Consider the following 16,762-nt stretch of genomic DNA (forward strand, 5'->3'; position numbering starts at 1 on the left):
TCCTTTCTTTCTCCTCACTACCTTCACCCTTTCTCTTTCCTCTCTTTTCTCTCTATCGCACCATATCCTGCCACCGCCACCGCCGATTCCACCAACATATTAAAATTTAATTTTTTGAAATTTTAATATGGTGGTAACCCTAATCACCATTTGGTAGTTGCAAACAGGCTAAAGTTGTTTGCGTCCTAATTTAAATGATGGAATGGAATACACATAGACAATGATGCATTTGTAAATACCCCAAAATCAATTTTAAGATTAAATCCTTACACACAAAATTAACTTCCGATCATATAATGTAATGATGTGATTGCAAATACCGCTAAAATAATTCTATTATTAAATCCTTTTATTTTTCACATCCCATTGGAAGAAGTGAGGTTTTGGGCGGTGGAGGTGAAAGAGATTTGGTCGATGAAACGAGGAATCAATGAAGATGGTGGTTGACGAAGGTAATTGATATGGTGGATTGGCGGTTGACGGTGGTCTCACGGTTAGACAATTTGGGACGAAGGAGAGTGATGTGGATGGGGAGTGGTGGGCTTGACAAAGATGATGGTGATAGAAGGGGATGGGAGGAGAGAGAAAAGATGGGAGGCAGTGAGAGAGAGGAAGGGGTAAAAAAGTTGATTTTATCCCACAAATCTCTATCAATAGATGAGATTATAATCTAACGGTGTTAAAAGAGGTAGGCAGGGTAAAATAAGGATAGGCAAAATAACCTATCTTTTCTTTATATCCCTTAAATATTTCTTCTTTTTTGGATATCAACTCTAATTACTTCTTTGAGATGAGTGGGCTCCCCCGGATATACCCACAAGCTTTGGTTCTTTGAACTGGCTATGAAACTAATCCCGAGTGTAGAAAAAGTTCGGGATTGAGATCTTATTGCGCTCCCAAAGATGGTATTAGCGGACATCGAAGTAAGGTCTTTCCACCACCTACTCAACTCCCATGTACCAACCGAAATACCATCATTTGTTTAAAATATTTCTTCTTTAACTATCCTTACGAAGGATTTCCTAAATATGTTTGTCTTTTTAGCTCAAAAACCTGCTTACCTTTTATATAATTGACTTTAATTACCATATTCGATTGCCAAAAGAACCTCCGCATGATCAAAATTGTTGCAATTCTATGGCCCCACCTTAATTTATCATACATAACTGCAAAAACACCAAACAACTAAGTCATGTATAATTAAAGTTAGATGTCAATCCATTTTGAAAGAGTTTGATTTTGATATTGTATAATCAATTTTTGTATATTATTAATTATATAATATTATGTTGACACCTTATTTAATGAATTTGATTTTATTAATAATTACATAAGATACAAAACTAATTAAATAATTAAATTACACATCATTAGACAATAATGTAAAACTTTCGTTCACACTTATAGCAACAAGTAAACAATAACCCATATTTAGGATTTAGGATAAATTCTTACACAAAAAACATCTTTTCGTGAACGTCAAGTCTTTTTTATGTTTATAAGATAGATGTTGACACTAAATGAACGCCGAACAGCTAAATCAAAGTGAGAATAGGTATATATATCTTATTCCTAAATCAAGTTTATTCTCTACTCCTATACATAAGTAGTTATATGTGATTTTAGTAAAGACTTGCAAGCCCTTCTGAACATTCTCTTTTAAAGTTATTTAAAAAACAAAAAGTTACCACATAAAGGATTTTGACATATAAGGAACTAGAGTTGAACACATTTATACTTGAATGTATGTGGGACTCTGAAACCCCTTTCTCACAGATTTCTCAAGCTGTGAATATCAGCAAAACGGCAAAGTCACATGATATATATAAGCCTATTTATTTATATAGTAATAGCACTAGACCACTCTAGAGAGTACGTAACTGATACAATTAATTAACCTGCTACTTGATCCAACCACCACGTGCGTTATGTACATACACATCACCGTATCCAGTTGTTCACAAGTCATAATGATCAACAAGGGAATAATATTAATTATTTGAAATTGTTTGACTCTGGAGAAAAGGAAGTAGTGATCATGCAACATATTCTTTTTGTAGAACAAAGGAAGATTGTGCAAAACAGCAAATTGGTGTTACACTTGGAAATGTTGTGTTGTTTTCCTATCTCTCTTTCCCAATTTGATTGGAAGGAAAGGTTGGTATCTAGTTCAGTTGTCCTAACCAGAACATTACTAAGGTACAGAAAGATGAGAGGAAAAGGGGAAGAAAAAATATTCAGACTTTGATGTACTGATCACTGTCCTATTGCAACAGGATAAGAGGGTAGAACTTGGTGAGTGGTAACAATTTTTGAGCATTGTGTTTTGTTATTTTTGCCTTGTCTTCTTTTGGGCACTCACAATAAAGCACACATTTTCTCAGGTGGTCCAAATTAACAGAACCATATGCTCATTGCTGGGAAATGAATGTGTCTCCTTCCCAGTCACTCGTCGCTGTTGTGCAGTTTGATATGTATAGATAAGTGTCTTAGAGGGTTCCAGCAAGAGGGGGGCCAGAAGTTTGTGCATTCTTATACCTTATGTTATCATTACTTTCTTTTCTATAATTATTTTTTTTTCCTTCCCATTCATAAGTCAAGGTCATGACATTATGACATATAAGGCAATAGTTTTTCTTTGTATCTAGGGTGGTGTTGATCAAGCTCTTACACATCTAGTTTTGTGTAGGACGGCAGAAAGAGAAGAAGAGAGATAAGAATTAACTAACACGAGAAAGGTTATATTTACAAACTTTTTGTTAACAAACTATTACAAACTACACTATGTCTAACCGGTCATACTTCAATCAAGAATGTATGACCAGTCATACTTAGTGTAATTTGTAAAAAAAATTATAAACGGATCACTCCCCAACTTATATATATACACTAATGCATACTAGTTATGAGAACATTTTGTTGAAGAAGCAATATTGGTCTTTTTGGAGTCAGATATTGTTGAAATCTTGCTACTAACTTGATTTTGTTTGCTGCTTCTCTAAGTCAATTTTCCTAATTTTCTAGTTCTTCAAGGCAAGGGAGAACATGATGTCCACGATTTCGAGTCACGCATGCTCCTAAATTTGGCAAGAGATCAAATCTTTAACTGAATAGTGGGACACGGTGGGTTGAAATATTGGTGCTGATAAGGTTATTGATGACTTCTACGTGTAACCAACAAATCCTGCTCTTTACCAAATATAACTTATGGCGCTTTTATTTTTATTTTTTGGAAACAGATTGTAAGCCTGGTAGTTCCATTATTAGCAACACAGATGTGATATGAGGGTACACCACAAGCAAGGTCTCTTGCTAATTACTTACATTTATATCCATCAATGACACTAATAAAATCTATATTCTTATGTTTTTCTTTGATAGAGATTGTAATCCTCTTATAATATTGTGATGATTTCACAATAATTTCTTCGTTCAAGAAACAAAAATAAAACGAGAGATGAAAGGTAATTATTTTCTCTTTCAATTCGAATACTCCTTATAAATCGTATTGTCTAGTTTTATTAAAGATACTCTAGATTATTGAAACTGCAAAATAGCACTCAAATCTTAGAGAACATGTTAAAAGCAGACAAACCATTACATTGCAATTATAAAGTCTTGGAAAAAAAATTAAATTGAAAATATTAAGATTTGAATCCATTTAACTTCTCAAATTAATATTGTAGTTACTTACATTTACACTAATGACAATATCATAAATAAAATAATAGCGTCTTACTTCTCTTTCAAAGTTATATTACCATTTGAATATAAATATGTATATAATATCATCATATTATAATATGATGATATTATGTTTTTCTTTTGCAGAGACAGTAATGTATTAGGGTGTGTTTCTTCTTTAATGTTTAATGGCTAAGCATGGAATAAATCTTTGGTGCTACTGTTGTACCTAGATTCAGTTCATCTCATCAATGGGAGCATTACACATCAGAGGAGAGAAAAAAAATTTGACATAAAAAAGAAAATTTTAACTGACATGTAATGCTCCTATTGGTGAGATGTACTGATAGGACCAAAGATTTATTCCTAAGCATGCACCTCATTTATGGGTGTATGACTCAATATCTGAACACAATCACCTCAATAAATGTTGTCCACCTCATTATTGATTAAAACTCTAGAAGAAGGTATAGAGTTTCTCCTCACCTTTATAAGCATACGAAACCTTTTGTGACAGAAACTAAGACTGGGTGATCTCAAGAGAAGCTTGTGTGTGAAACCTCTTTAGAGAAGATATTTATAACTACCATTGTTGGTGAAGCTTGAGTGTACCTCTAGTAGGACTAAGGAAGTTTGAATCATTTGTAATTCTACTATTTCATAGTGAAAGATTTTCAAGATTAGTGTCGTGTGATTTTTACTGCTCTGTCTTAGAGGAGGTTTTCCATATTAAAATTTGTTGTCTTTGTCTCCATCTCTCGTCTTTTGCATTTCCTTGTTTCCGTTGCATCTCTTGACCGATCGATTACTATTATTCGTTTGCATTGGTAGACTTGAATTGCCAATCATTTTCTAGTGTTATCGATCGATAAGACTAAATTGTTGAGCGATAAGCTTGAAGACTTCAGATCGGCTGATTCTGTGTACTAACCGATAAACTTGTAGTGCCAACCAGTAAACTCGTTGTGCCAAGTGCGAAGCTCGTGATAGCCAATTGGTATACTATTTCAGCACGAACCATTTGAGGGACCATGTCCCGACACAACCCTCCATATTAAAAAATGTTTAAAAGAATATTATGATTCAGTAATCATCAGTAAAGCTTCCTTCTTACTGTTATTCTAAAATGATTCATTTTACAGTGTTTCTGAACATGGTATCAACTTGGAAATAGGGATGTGCATGGAGAAATTCAGTTTGATTTTTGTCATAAATCAAACTGAATCAGTTTTAAATGGTTTGATTTTCTAACCGAATTGATTTTATATTTTAAAAACCGGTTTTAATTTTTCCAAACCGGTTTGAAACCGGTTTTAAATAAAAACCAATTTTGAATCATAAACCGGTTATTAAATTAAAATCGATTTTATAACAAATTCAAAACCAATTTTTATTGAGTTGTGCTATTTATTGTTTGTATCCAAGTACAATTGCTCGTAAAACAGTTGCTCTAATTATAATAAGATGTACATAATAATTTTCATGGAGCAATTTCCAAAATAAAAAAATAAATAATTTTGATGGAGTAATGATACACGATCCTTTGCATTTGTTTGATAGGAACAAAAAATTGAATAGAAATATACATACTCAAGATTTAATTTTTCTTAGTATTAAACCTCTTAATACTATTATCCATTCATAGCATGACTAAAACTTTTTGGTAACTATGCAGGGGCAAAGAATGTTCTTTTTTGGTGTTCCTAATTAAAATTAACAGTCCTTGTGTCCGTTAAATTATATTTAATCCAATAGAACGTACATTTGTAGATAGGACAATTAATAGATTAAGTACAAAGTCGTAAGAGCTTTTACTCCCCAATACAGAATAGATTGTGCTCGGCTTTGAGGCTTTAAGCTAACGCAGCGGTGTTTCCCCTGTTCTAAAAGTGGTTTGGATAACCATCATATCCGAACCAATTTTAAAAGATAAAGATCCAATCCATATCCAAAATTAAGGAACAGTTTAGTTTTTAAAACCATTTTAAAAAACCGGTTTTTATGAATCAGTTTGGTTTGGTTTCCTATTTGGTTTAGTTCAATTGGATTTTTTGCACACCCGGGAAGCACCTTGAGCTACTATTATTGTATTCTAAGGGTAATAAGACTTCACTCATAATAATAAATATCAATGAACGAATATGATTGTCTTACATTTTCCTTTAGAATTTAATTAAATAGACACTAAAGTTGATACTGCTCAAATAACCAACTCAATATCTTTTCTATTTTGTCTCAACTACTATTGTACAAATAATAACCTTCTGTCTGGGTTAAAAAAATGTATTTTCCCGAGGATTGAAAAAAGTTTAGGCGTTTCTTTTTTGTATTGAAAGATTGGAAACTATTGTACACAGGAACTGTGTTTTGTAATTCATTTTTATTTGCTGCAAAATTTATTTATTTTTCCTTTATAGTTATCATGCTACAGTAGTTTGCTTATTTGAGATATATATTTTTTTTATGTAAGAGTTTTCCCCATCAATCTTGATTTCCCATCCCCTGTTTGATGGAATGCGTACCATGTTGATGCCTTCTATTTAGGTAGCATTTGTTGAACGGAATATGTGATTCACTCATGAACCAGAGTTCAATATCCCATAAGATTCTGCATTAGGAAGCTGAATTGAGTTAAACATTGCCTACTATGATGAAAGGCCTAAAGTGAATTTTTTATTAAGGAAACGAACAAATGTTTTGTGCTAGAGGTTACATTCCAGCTACTTGTTTGAATGACCATATAAGTATTACACTCATATGGTGGTAATTCACAACTCCATTTCTGGAAACACAGTGTAACGATATTTGTGCACAAATGATGAGAAGAAAAAAAAATCATATAGAAAATAACATCATTACAATAGAGTTTCAAATTTTTGAGAAATTTGACAACAGAATAGTAATGGAATATGTAACTGAGGATGATATCTCTCATACCATATTGAAATTATGAAAATTAGGCAAGAAAAAAAACACTGCTATTATCTAACTCATGAAACAAATTAAAAGAGAGAAAAAACATGTGATGCAAACATTAACAAGTATGCAGATTTTTTTTTTTTCCTGCTTTTCATTATGTGCTTTTACTACACACCCCATTCCCTGGCGAACATATTCAGCAATGCTTGATAAAGAGGGACATATAAAAGGATTAGTTTTTTGTTTTCACTATTTGGCATTAAAAAGACTGAAAATAATATATTAAAACTTCATGCAAGTAAAAAGTACAAAAATTATTACCAGTAAACCATAATAAAAGAAGTTCCTTCTATCATTTTCAGCTCATTATCATGTACTGGTCAGAAATTATGACCTTGAAATGAAAATTATTTACATTTACCTCGTGCCTATAAAAATTTTCACTATTGTCCTACCTCTTTTATGCAGCCACACTCTAATTCAATCACCTCTCAGGAGTATAAGATGAGAAATAGTATAAGCATTTTCCACTAATTTCAAAGAAAGCCTTGAACCCCCACATGGCAGTAGATATTGAAATTGAAATAGACGTCAACTGGGTAATTAGGTTATTGCGTACATTCTACCCAGCTTATTTAAAATTTGTAACACTATCTTAAATAAAATGTTTGCTATTCGAGTGTACTATAAACTTGCTCTAAAGTTTATCCTAGCAAAGTTCTGTAATATACATGGTGACCGTAAATGATATTACTAACTCATTTTATAGAGGAATTAGTCATTTTTTTGACATCTTGTAAAGAACCTTGGGATACACCACCCCAAAAGCCCAAGGCCTTATAAAGGCCACATTAGTTGCACATATAACCAATGTGGGACTATATATCTCAACACGCCCCCTCACACAAGAGCCCATTGGGCTTGAAGAGTGGACAATGCAACAGGCCCAGCCTACATGTGCTAAGAAACGCCACAAGAGAAAGTGAGGGGCAGCGAGGCTCTGATACCATGTAAAGAACCTTGGGATACACCACCCCAAAAGCTAGCTCAAAGGGTGGGAGTGCCCAAAACCTTATAAACTCCACATTAGTTGCTAATACAACCAATGTGGGACTATATATCTCAACACGCTCCCTCACACGAGAGCCCATTGGGCTTGAAGAGTGGAAGATGCAACAGGCTCAGCCTACCTATGCTAAGAAAGTCTACAAGAGAAAGTGGAAGGAAACGAAGCTCTGATACCATGTAAAGAACCTTGGGATACACCACCCCAAAAGCTAGCTCAAAGGGTGGGAGTGCCCAAGGCCTTATAAAGGCCACATTAGTTGCACATACAACCAATGTGGGACTATATATCTCAACACGCCGTTCTTTACACATCTAAAAGAGTTCTACAAAACCACTGCACAAATTTAACGAGTAAATAAATAATCAAAATACCTTTGCATGTTTGAACTTCCCCCATTTTGAAAACAAATTTAGGTTGCTGAAGATATGAGTTAATGCTCGAGACTGGGATCAGCACTATCCGTAGGAGAAAATAGGGGTATAAAATAAATAATATAACAGCAGGTCTGGATGATACAGGAGCAGAAATCTCCAGGTAGATAATAATGAAACAGGTTACAAGAGGGAGTGACAATATTACAAAGGTTAGTATCTATGGTTACATAGAAATTCAGATATACCCAACCCAATGGCAAAAGAGGGAGGTTGGTTAATCAAGCAACAAAAAGGAATAAATGAACTACAAGCATGTTATCATCACTGATAAACAACCTGTATTGTAAACACAACAAGGTATACCTCACTTCCAGAGCTTGACAAACTTGTCATGACTGGCTGAAGCAACCAAACCATTTACAGTTGAAACCGCCAACGCAGCAATAAGACCTTCGTGAGCAGACAGAGTCATGGTCTTGTTCTCGGTCATGTTCCAAAGCTCCAATGACTGCAGATTATGATACATTATTATGGATCAGATTTAACTACTATTCATCCATGATATGACATTTAACTATCTCAAGTCACCCACATCATAATAATAAATACAAAAAAAATAGTTATTTACTTATTTATGACTAAAGCAACTTGAGGGCAAGCCCCCAAAGCAGTGGTAAGATTACTCTGTGACCTGAAGATCACACGTTCAAGTCTAGAAAACAATCTCTTTGCAAAAATATAAGGGTAAGACTGCATATAATCGACCCTCATCTCTACCTTCACAAGTCAAGGAGCCTTGTAAACCGGGACTTTCCCTTTGCCCTATATGACTGAAGCAACTTATAAAATTACTCTTAATTCATATATTCAAAAACTTCTACAATCAATGATGGATGAGTTGCTTTTAAAAGGTTCTCAGTTCCCAGTTTTCAGGAGTTGCACTCCTTTCTGATTAAGCTCAGGGCTCAAATAAACCCTTCTATTCCTCTCCTGTATTAATCATATTGGAACTCCATCTAATATGCAACATTTTTACATCAATATTGTAAGTTTTAAATTTATTTCCCACAATCTGTATTCGTAATGACATGGACCATGCCTGTCCAAAATGTCTTTATTACGGTGGCACCTCTAGAGATTGAAACGAGATCTATGTTTTCATAGCACGTTTGTGTATTTTATAATATCATATTCTAATTCAGAATCTTGCATCTTATTTTAAGTAACGAAGTTTTGCAAAGGTTTATTCATCCTTACCATCATGTAAATACTATTAATTTTAATGTTAATCAGATAATATTAATGTGCATGTTTCTCACTTACACGTACAAACTATCATATAAAATTAATCTTTTTATTAAACCAATTTTTTTATATAAATACTATATAATATAATACAACAACAATTTAATTTTGGATAAAGGATTTCTCCAGTCAATGGAGATAAATTATCTCCGATGAGTCCAAAACAACATCGTTTTGTGGCGAAAATCAAGGTGTTTTTGTAATTCTAATTTATTGCAAGGTTATATTAGTCTTTACTATTATAATTTTTTAATCTTACAAACTAAAAACGACGTCGTTTTGGACTCACTGGAGATAAAGTTATCTCCAGTGACTGGAGAAATACTTTTCCCTTGAAGTTTATAATAATATAACTAAAAAGTAGGATTTTAATTTATTTATTATTCAACTATCATGCTTGGAACACCTAAAAGATGATTTGAATTCATCTTGTTTTAAGAATGTTACACTATTACCCTTATAACATATAAGATGGGTAAACTAATAAGGGTGAAATCGGTAATTCAAATAATTACAACTAAAATCAAATCAAATACTCAATTCCAACCAAATTTGAGGGGATTAAAATCAATTCCTATTTCATAACTTTCCAAGCAGAGAATTTCATTTATAAACGAATTCAATTTCCCAAAAAATTGTGATTCCAAACATTCTCAAAAGAAAACGAAATAATGAAAGGATGTAGACTTGCCTGGTAACAACCAATGACAAGCAATGAAGAATACGTTGGATGGAAAACACACGAGTGAAACTTGTTGCCGTTACAGCTAAGCTCATGAACACATTCCCCTTCACTCCCAGTTCCAAGAGTCCAAACCCTGACAGAGTCTTCACTGACAGATGCCAGCAATTCCCCAGAAGGGTCCCAACACACAGAATGTATCGACTTTGTATGTCCCTACAGTCATAGTACCACATTCCAAACAGTAAAATCAGTGATGCTCTAGGTACAGAGTATGAAAAGGACAACTATTACTAGAGGACATAAATTTACTGATGAAATCACCAACAAAATAAATACGCAAGCTCCTAAGTTGTTTGGAAATATACACAATACTGAGAAGTGTTTGATTCTTTTTGAAAGTATGACCAATGTCTCTTTTCTTAGACCTCCATCCAGCAAAAACAATTAAGTTGCCATTTTGCTTAGAACAACTGAAAATGAAATCTTCACTAAAGCACCATTATAAATCTTTCACCATGATAATATATCTTGCCTAGACTTGTCCAAGTAGCCAATAGCTTATAAGCAGCATTTTTCACAATCAAGAAACAATCATGATGTAATGAGTTGTACGCTTTCTACTGAGCCAACATAATTTATTCTTCTAATAAGGATCAGCAGAAGGCCTGAAAAAGGTAAAAAATGCAGTTTCAGGAAGAAATAGCAACTAAAATCTGGAAATGAGTACTGAACCTACCATATAGTAATCAGAAACATACAACTTTGTCAGTTGTGACTGTGACAAAAACTATATATTATAGCTAAACGGGTAGCTGTCATAAGCATCTCCACAATTACATATATAAAACAAAGATTAAACAATATTGCAAAATAATAAATGGGAAATTTGGCTTTAACAGGCACATTTGTTCTATTATATAGCAAATTTAATGCTATCCCTTCCCTCCAACCCCACTTTCATCCATCTTGTAATATGCTACGATAATTACCTAGATCCAAGTTGTTTTCCTTGTAAAATCAACAAGTTCACTTCTGATGTTAACTAGACAGGATAATAAGTGTGTACAGACTACAGACTAGGGAAGAATGGCATATCTCAATGAAATTATTAATCCTGACTCCACAAAAAATACTTTAAAAAATTATTCAAACTGACCTTTAATGAATATCGGCATGTTTGTGTCTCCACATCAAGTATAGAGACAACGTTTTCTGCAGCTGCAGCAAGGTACCTCCCTAGACGAGGTTGAAATCTCATCTGTGCAGTGCCACCCTAATTGGTAAAAAAATTTATCAGTTTAGCAAACTGAAACGAATACAGTCACTTCAATACACAACCTACAAAACAGACAATTGCATATAAAATACGATAATGCTAAATAACACCTTTGAGACTCTAGCACAACTGCCATTGTTAATGCTCCAATATCGTATCTCGCCATCAAAATCACAAGAGCAGATAAGGTCATCTTTGTTAGGGTGAAAATCTAGTGACATAACAGTTGCAGAATGTCCCGTAAAGGTCCGAAGCGAATACCCAGGCTGCATTGGTAATTATATATCAATTGAAGTAGAATACAAATTAGGGAAAAACAGAATCCATCAAAATCCAGATTTAGGCAGACAAACTATCCAAACCGACAATCACTATCAACATTCCAGATCTTAATTCTTAAATAGACCCCACATTCACATCTGCCTACAATAACATGAAGAATTCCAAACCTTAGATAAATATAACTAAACCAACAGCAATACTAATCTAGCAATCAGAAATTTGTGCATAGATCTATAACATAAGATTATTAGGACATAAGAATTCATGTGCAATTCAACATCCATGTTGATCACAATACAATCTCTATAAACTTTTAACAGCTAGAAATTCCCAATCTTGTGAAGCAATAAGCCTGCACCTCACTAATTATCTTTATTATTAAAGAAATCAGATAACTTCTCTTCCCAATCTTCTACAAGGAACACCATTGCATATTGTCCCAGTCTCCCAGATAACTACCAATAAGCTGAATTTAAATTTTTAAGTATAATCTAGTCAGTTAACAGAATCTTGAATAAACTTCTTCATTGCAACATCCTCATAGCATTATACTACAGCAAGACCATGTTTAGGAGATCCTATACGACAAAACACAGTAGTGTAACATAATATATTTTAAAATTCAAACCCATAGCTCACTAGGAATAGAGTTATTTGAGAAATTGCATTCTTTTTATTTATAGTATATTTGTATGTACATTTTTTTTTAAAAAAAAAAACATATAAATTTGTTTTATACTTTCATAATCTCAAGATGTTGTACATATTTTCAATAAAAGCTTATCAAACACACGATTTTATATCCTCTGATCTTCACATTTCACAGGTAGGGAAAAGCTTGTACTTGTGATCTGCATAACCAAGTTACTTCATATATAGATTTAAAATCTATTGAAACATCTTAAAAGCGGTATACAGTATACCATTCAAGTAAAAGAATCAAAATCAACTAACATTATCAACATCCCAAACCCTGACAGTTTTGTCATATGAAGAAGTTGCAAGACGAGGCATGCTTGGACTGAAACGGACATCAGTGATTAAAGCTGAATGCTCTTCAAGAGTAGCTTTCTGCTTTAGAGAATCTGTGAACCATAAAACAGCCTGCATTATGAAACAATCAGAGGAAATGTCACATTTTATATATAACCAGAATTAATTATACAAAAGCTCCTGATTTTCTTTTTCAGTTTCCAAGCAGGTCAATTGCACAAGTTAATAGCTGATTCCAGGAAATCAGTTGAACAGAGAAAGTACTAAATAAAATGCTTTTCCAGACCAATGCCTTAACTAACCTTTTTGTCATGGCCACCACTTGCAAGCAATTTCCCATCAGATGAGAAATGGGAACAAATGACTTTGTTTGTGCTTGCAAGTACAGAATTTACTTCAGAAAATGTGAAGCCTGAAAATAAAGCAAATTCATGCCATCAGTTTCTGAACATGAATACCTATTTATGCAAGTCAATAAATTAAAGAGAAACAAAACATCTCTGCATACAAAAAGATGATAAAGAAGCACACCCCTTCTAAATTATATTTCTAAAAATATATGGTTATTGTTGAAGCAGAAAGTAGTTGGGAGAAAATTGTCTATGGGCAGCACATTTAATCTATTATTTATAGCTTGACTACAGTTAAGAGAAATACTAAAATCATTAATGTTCCTCCTCACAACTTAAGTTTTTGGGAGAGTTGCAACAATAGCCCTTCTGAAGATGTGGAGTGGCCTTCACTTAAAAGTTTATACTTTTGGATTGAATTGGTTCTTTACAAATACAATTAATTAATAGAGTAATCAAGGAGCTCAGTAGGATGAAAGAATTTGGTCTCTTAACCATTTTGGGGTGATCTCATGCAAATATTTATCCAATTCGCTGAATAGACCTACTTTCCAACCTGATAAGGTCCAGTCTTTTAAATGGACTGCAGTTCTTAATAGAATTATTAATAATGACATATTGCATGTTTATGCCATATATTGGGTGTGCCCTAGGTCCTTGAACCATATTTTGATGATTGCTCTCATGATTTAGGTAGAATAGGCTAAAATTTTGTGATAATATGCAATCTATGCTACACTTTGGTGCATATGGTTGAAGTATAAATCATTTTTTAGGAGGTTAACTTTAGCACAGCAGCTGATTCCAGATAAGATTAGGCCTGTGGCTTCTATTTGGTGTAAAGTAGATGGCCTTTTAAGGGGGTTTCAGGTTTCTAATAGGGCTGGAGAGTCGTTAGTTAAAATAGTTAGATTAAATAGGCAGTTAAAGTTCTACATTAGGAAATTATCTTATATAAGAGGAGAGGGTAGAAGAGTGGAAGATTCTGATCCGTTATCATTTGGGAACTAAGCATGAGCTTTGTTGTAGAAAGAGGAAACTTTTGGAAAGAGAATTCTATCTATCCTTTTCTCTGTGTTTCAGTCATCAATACCAGATTTCTATTCATTCTTTCTCTCTTCTCTACTATCTTTCCACTCCCTTACTTTTTCAGTTTCTAACAGTTAACCAAATAAAAGTTGAGGGATTGGGCAGCTTAGCTCCATTGATATTTTCTTTTCTTATCGTGTGTGTCTTCCTTTTATGTTAAGGAGGTCCTCACCCTCCAAATTCTTTGTAGTTTCTTCTCTTTGTCTCAACGAATTTCTTCTTTTATCAAATAAATAAATAAAGGAGCAAATCAGTAGCCCAATCACTAGCAAACAATTAGCAATAATCATAGTTAAATGTAAAAGAATACGTTATGTATTGATCTGTGTCAGGGAGTTACAATATATAGAGACCCTAATGGGCTTAAGTGTAAGGTCCAAACCTAATCCAAACCTAATCCTAATACAGTCAGAATACAGTCAGACTATTTACGGATAAGACAGAATCCAATCATATCTAATCAAATCTAATCATATCATATCTAATATTCTAACACTCCCCCTCAAGCTGGTGCGTATATATTATGAGCACCAAGCTTGTTACAAATGTATTCAACCCGAGGACCTCTAAGAGCTTTAGTGAAAACATCTGCTAGTTGATTAGACGAGTTGACAAAAGCTGTCTTGATTTCTCCTGACTGAATCTTTTCCCGAATGAAGTGACAATCAATCTCTATATGTTTGGTCCTCTCATGAAAAACAGGATTAGAGGATATATGTAGCGCAACTTGATTATCACAGATGAGTGTCGTGGGTTGTTTCTGTTCACAAAGATGAAGCTCCTGAATCAACTGTTTTAACCAGATCAACTCACAGGTAGTATTTGCCATTGCACGATACTCAGCTTCTGCACTAGATCGGGAAACAACAGGTTGTTTCTTGCTTTTCCATGAGATTAAGTTTCCTCCGAAGAAGACACAATAACCAGAAGTAGAGCGTCTGTCCGAGGGTGATCCTGCCCAATCGGCATCTGAGTAACCACAAATTTCTGTATTTCCCTGATCCGAATACAACAAACATTTTCCTGGTGCTCCTTTGATGTATCGGAGGATCCTCACAGCAGCATCCCAATGTGAATCACAAGGGGAATCAAGGAACTGACTGGCCGTACTGACAGCGAAAGAAATATCTGGCCTAGTCACAGTAAGATAATTGAGCTTCCCAATCAGCCTTCGATAACGTCCAGGATCAGATAACGGCTCCCCCTGTCTGGGCAATAACTTAACATTAGGATCCATGGGTGTATCAACTGGTTTACACCCCAACATACCAGTCTCTTCTAGGATATCCAAGGCATACTTCCTTTGACAGATAGAAATGCCCTGTCTAGATTGCGCCACCTCAATTCCCAAGAAGTAACGCAGCTTCCCAAGGTCCTTTGTTTGAAATGCACTGAATAAATGTTGTTTTAACTGATGGATTCCGTCTTGATCACTTCCGGTGAGGATGATGTCATCAACATAGACTAACAAATAGATGCACTTGTTAGGAGATGTAATCCTATAGAATACAGAATGGTCAACTTTACTGCGAATTAGGCCAAACGCCTGTACAGCAGAACTGAAGCGACTGAACCATGCTCGAGGAGACTGCTTGAGACCATATAAGGATTTTCGAAGACGACATACCTACCCAGACTCCCCCTGAGCAACAAAACCAGGTGGTTGCTCCATGTAAACTTCTTCTTGTAAATCACCATGAAGAAAGGCATTTTTGATGTCAAGTTGAAGGAGTGGCCAGTGACGAACAGCAGCAAGGGCAAGAAATAGGCGGACGGACGCCATCTTAGCGACTGGAGAGAATGTATCGCTATAATCAAGGCCAAAGATTTGAGTAAAACCCTTGGCAACTAGGCGTGCCTTGAGACGATCAACATGGTCATCAGGTCCAACTTTCACAGTAAACACCCAGCGACAACCAACTATAGACTTCTCTGGAGGAGCAGAAACAAAGTCCCAAGTGCCATTGGTATGAAGTGCGGTCATCTCATCAAGCATCGCTTGGCGCCATCCTGGATGGGAAAGTGCTTCACCTGTGGTCTTAGGAATAGAAACAGAAGAAAGACTAGAAACAAAGGTGAAATGAGGAGGAGAAAGGCGATCATAGCTCAAGAAGGTATAAAGAGGATAAGGGTTACGAGTAGTACGTGTACCTTTTCTTTGAGCAATGGGAAGAGCCTCTGGTGAAGGATCCGGAGGGGAAGAATCAACTGCAGAGAGCAATGAGTCAGCAGGGGTCGAGTCGACTGGAGGTACTGTCTTACGACGCTGATAAGTGAGAAGTGGACGGTCCTCAGGTACTGGAGCAATAGGTGATTGCTTATCTGGAGTAGAAGCACCTGCATCTGGCAAAGACAAGTCAAGAAAAGGAACAGGAAGAACATGATCAACCTGTGACAATGGAGATGGGATAGAATTAAAGGGTTGTTGATCAAAAAAGGTGACATCCGCGGAAACTAAGTAACAGCGATAACCCTTTTGAAGACGAGAATAACCAAGAAAAATGCATTTAAAGGCTTTGGATGTTAACTTATCCTTACCAGGAGTGAGATCATGAACAAAACAGGTACAACCAAAAACATGTGGGGATAGAGGAAAGAGAGGAACATCTGGAAACAATAAGTTATGAGGAATATCATTATTAAGCACAGATGAAGGCATGCGGTTGATGAGAAAGCAAGAAGCAAGGACTGCATCAGCCCAGAAGTGAAGAGGAACATGCATGTGAATAAGAAGAG

General features: G+C 34.8%; 1 protein-coding gene across 1 annotated transcript; it reads right to left on the minus strand.

Annotated features, from left to right (window-relative positions):
• Positions 1-7,977: 7,977 nt before the first annotated feature.
• LOC133287095 (transcriptional corepressor LEUNIG-like) lies at positions 7,978-16,208 on the minus strand. The gene is made up of 7 exons (XM_061484652.1): positions 16,178-16,208; positions 12,890-12,999; positions 12,549-12,698; positions 11,423-11,578; positions 11,193-11,309; positions 10,043-10,249; positions 7,978-8,554 (listed from the first exon to the last, which is right to left on the minus strand). The coding sequence occupies exons 3-7, from the start codon at positions 12,606-12,608 to the stop codon at positions 8,411-8,413; spliced, it is 684 nt and encodes a 227-aa protein (XP_061340636.1). The 5' UTR covers positions 12,609-12,698; positions 12,890-12,999; positions 16,178-16,208; the 3' UTR covers positions 7,978-8,410.
• Positions 16,209-16,762: the final 554 nt, after the last annotated feature.

This window comes from Gastrolobium bilobum, unplaced genomic scaffold (assembly GCF_033153095.1).
Source record: "Gastrolobium bilobum isolate Gb01-03AN ecotype WA unplaced genomic scaffold, APGP_CSIRO_Gbil_v1 utg117305, whole genome shotgun sequence".
In the NCBI taxonomy this organism is placed as follows: domain Eukaryota; kingdom Viridiplantae; phylum Streptophyta; class Magnoliopsida; order Fabales; family Fabaceae; genus Gastrolobium; species Gastrolobium bilobum.

Excerpts from the sequence above, each read along its gene's own strand:
- LOC133287095 (XM_061484652.1), bottom strand. The coding sequence starts at position 12,608 with ATGCCTCGTCTTGCAACTTCTTCATATGACAAAACTGTCAGGGTTTGG. Across the intron at positions 11,310-11,422 it reads GTTGTGCTAGAGTCTCAAAG|GGTGGCACTGCACAGATGAG; the intron begins GTGTTATTTAGC and ends TTTACCAATTAG. Across the intron at positions 10,250-11,192 it reads CATGCCGATATTCATTAAAG|GGACATACAAAGTCGATACA; the intron begins GTCAGTTTGAAT and ends CTATGACTGTAG.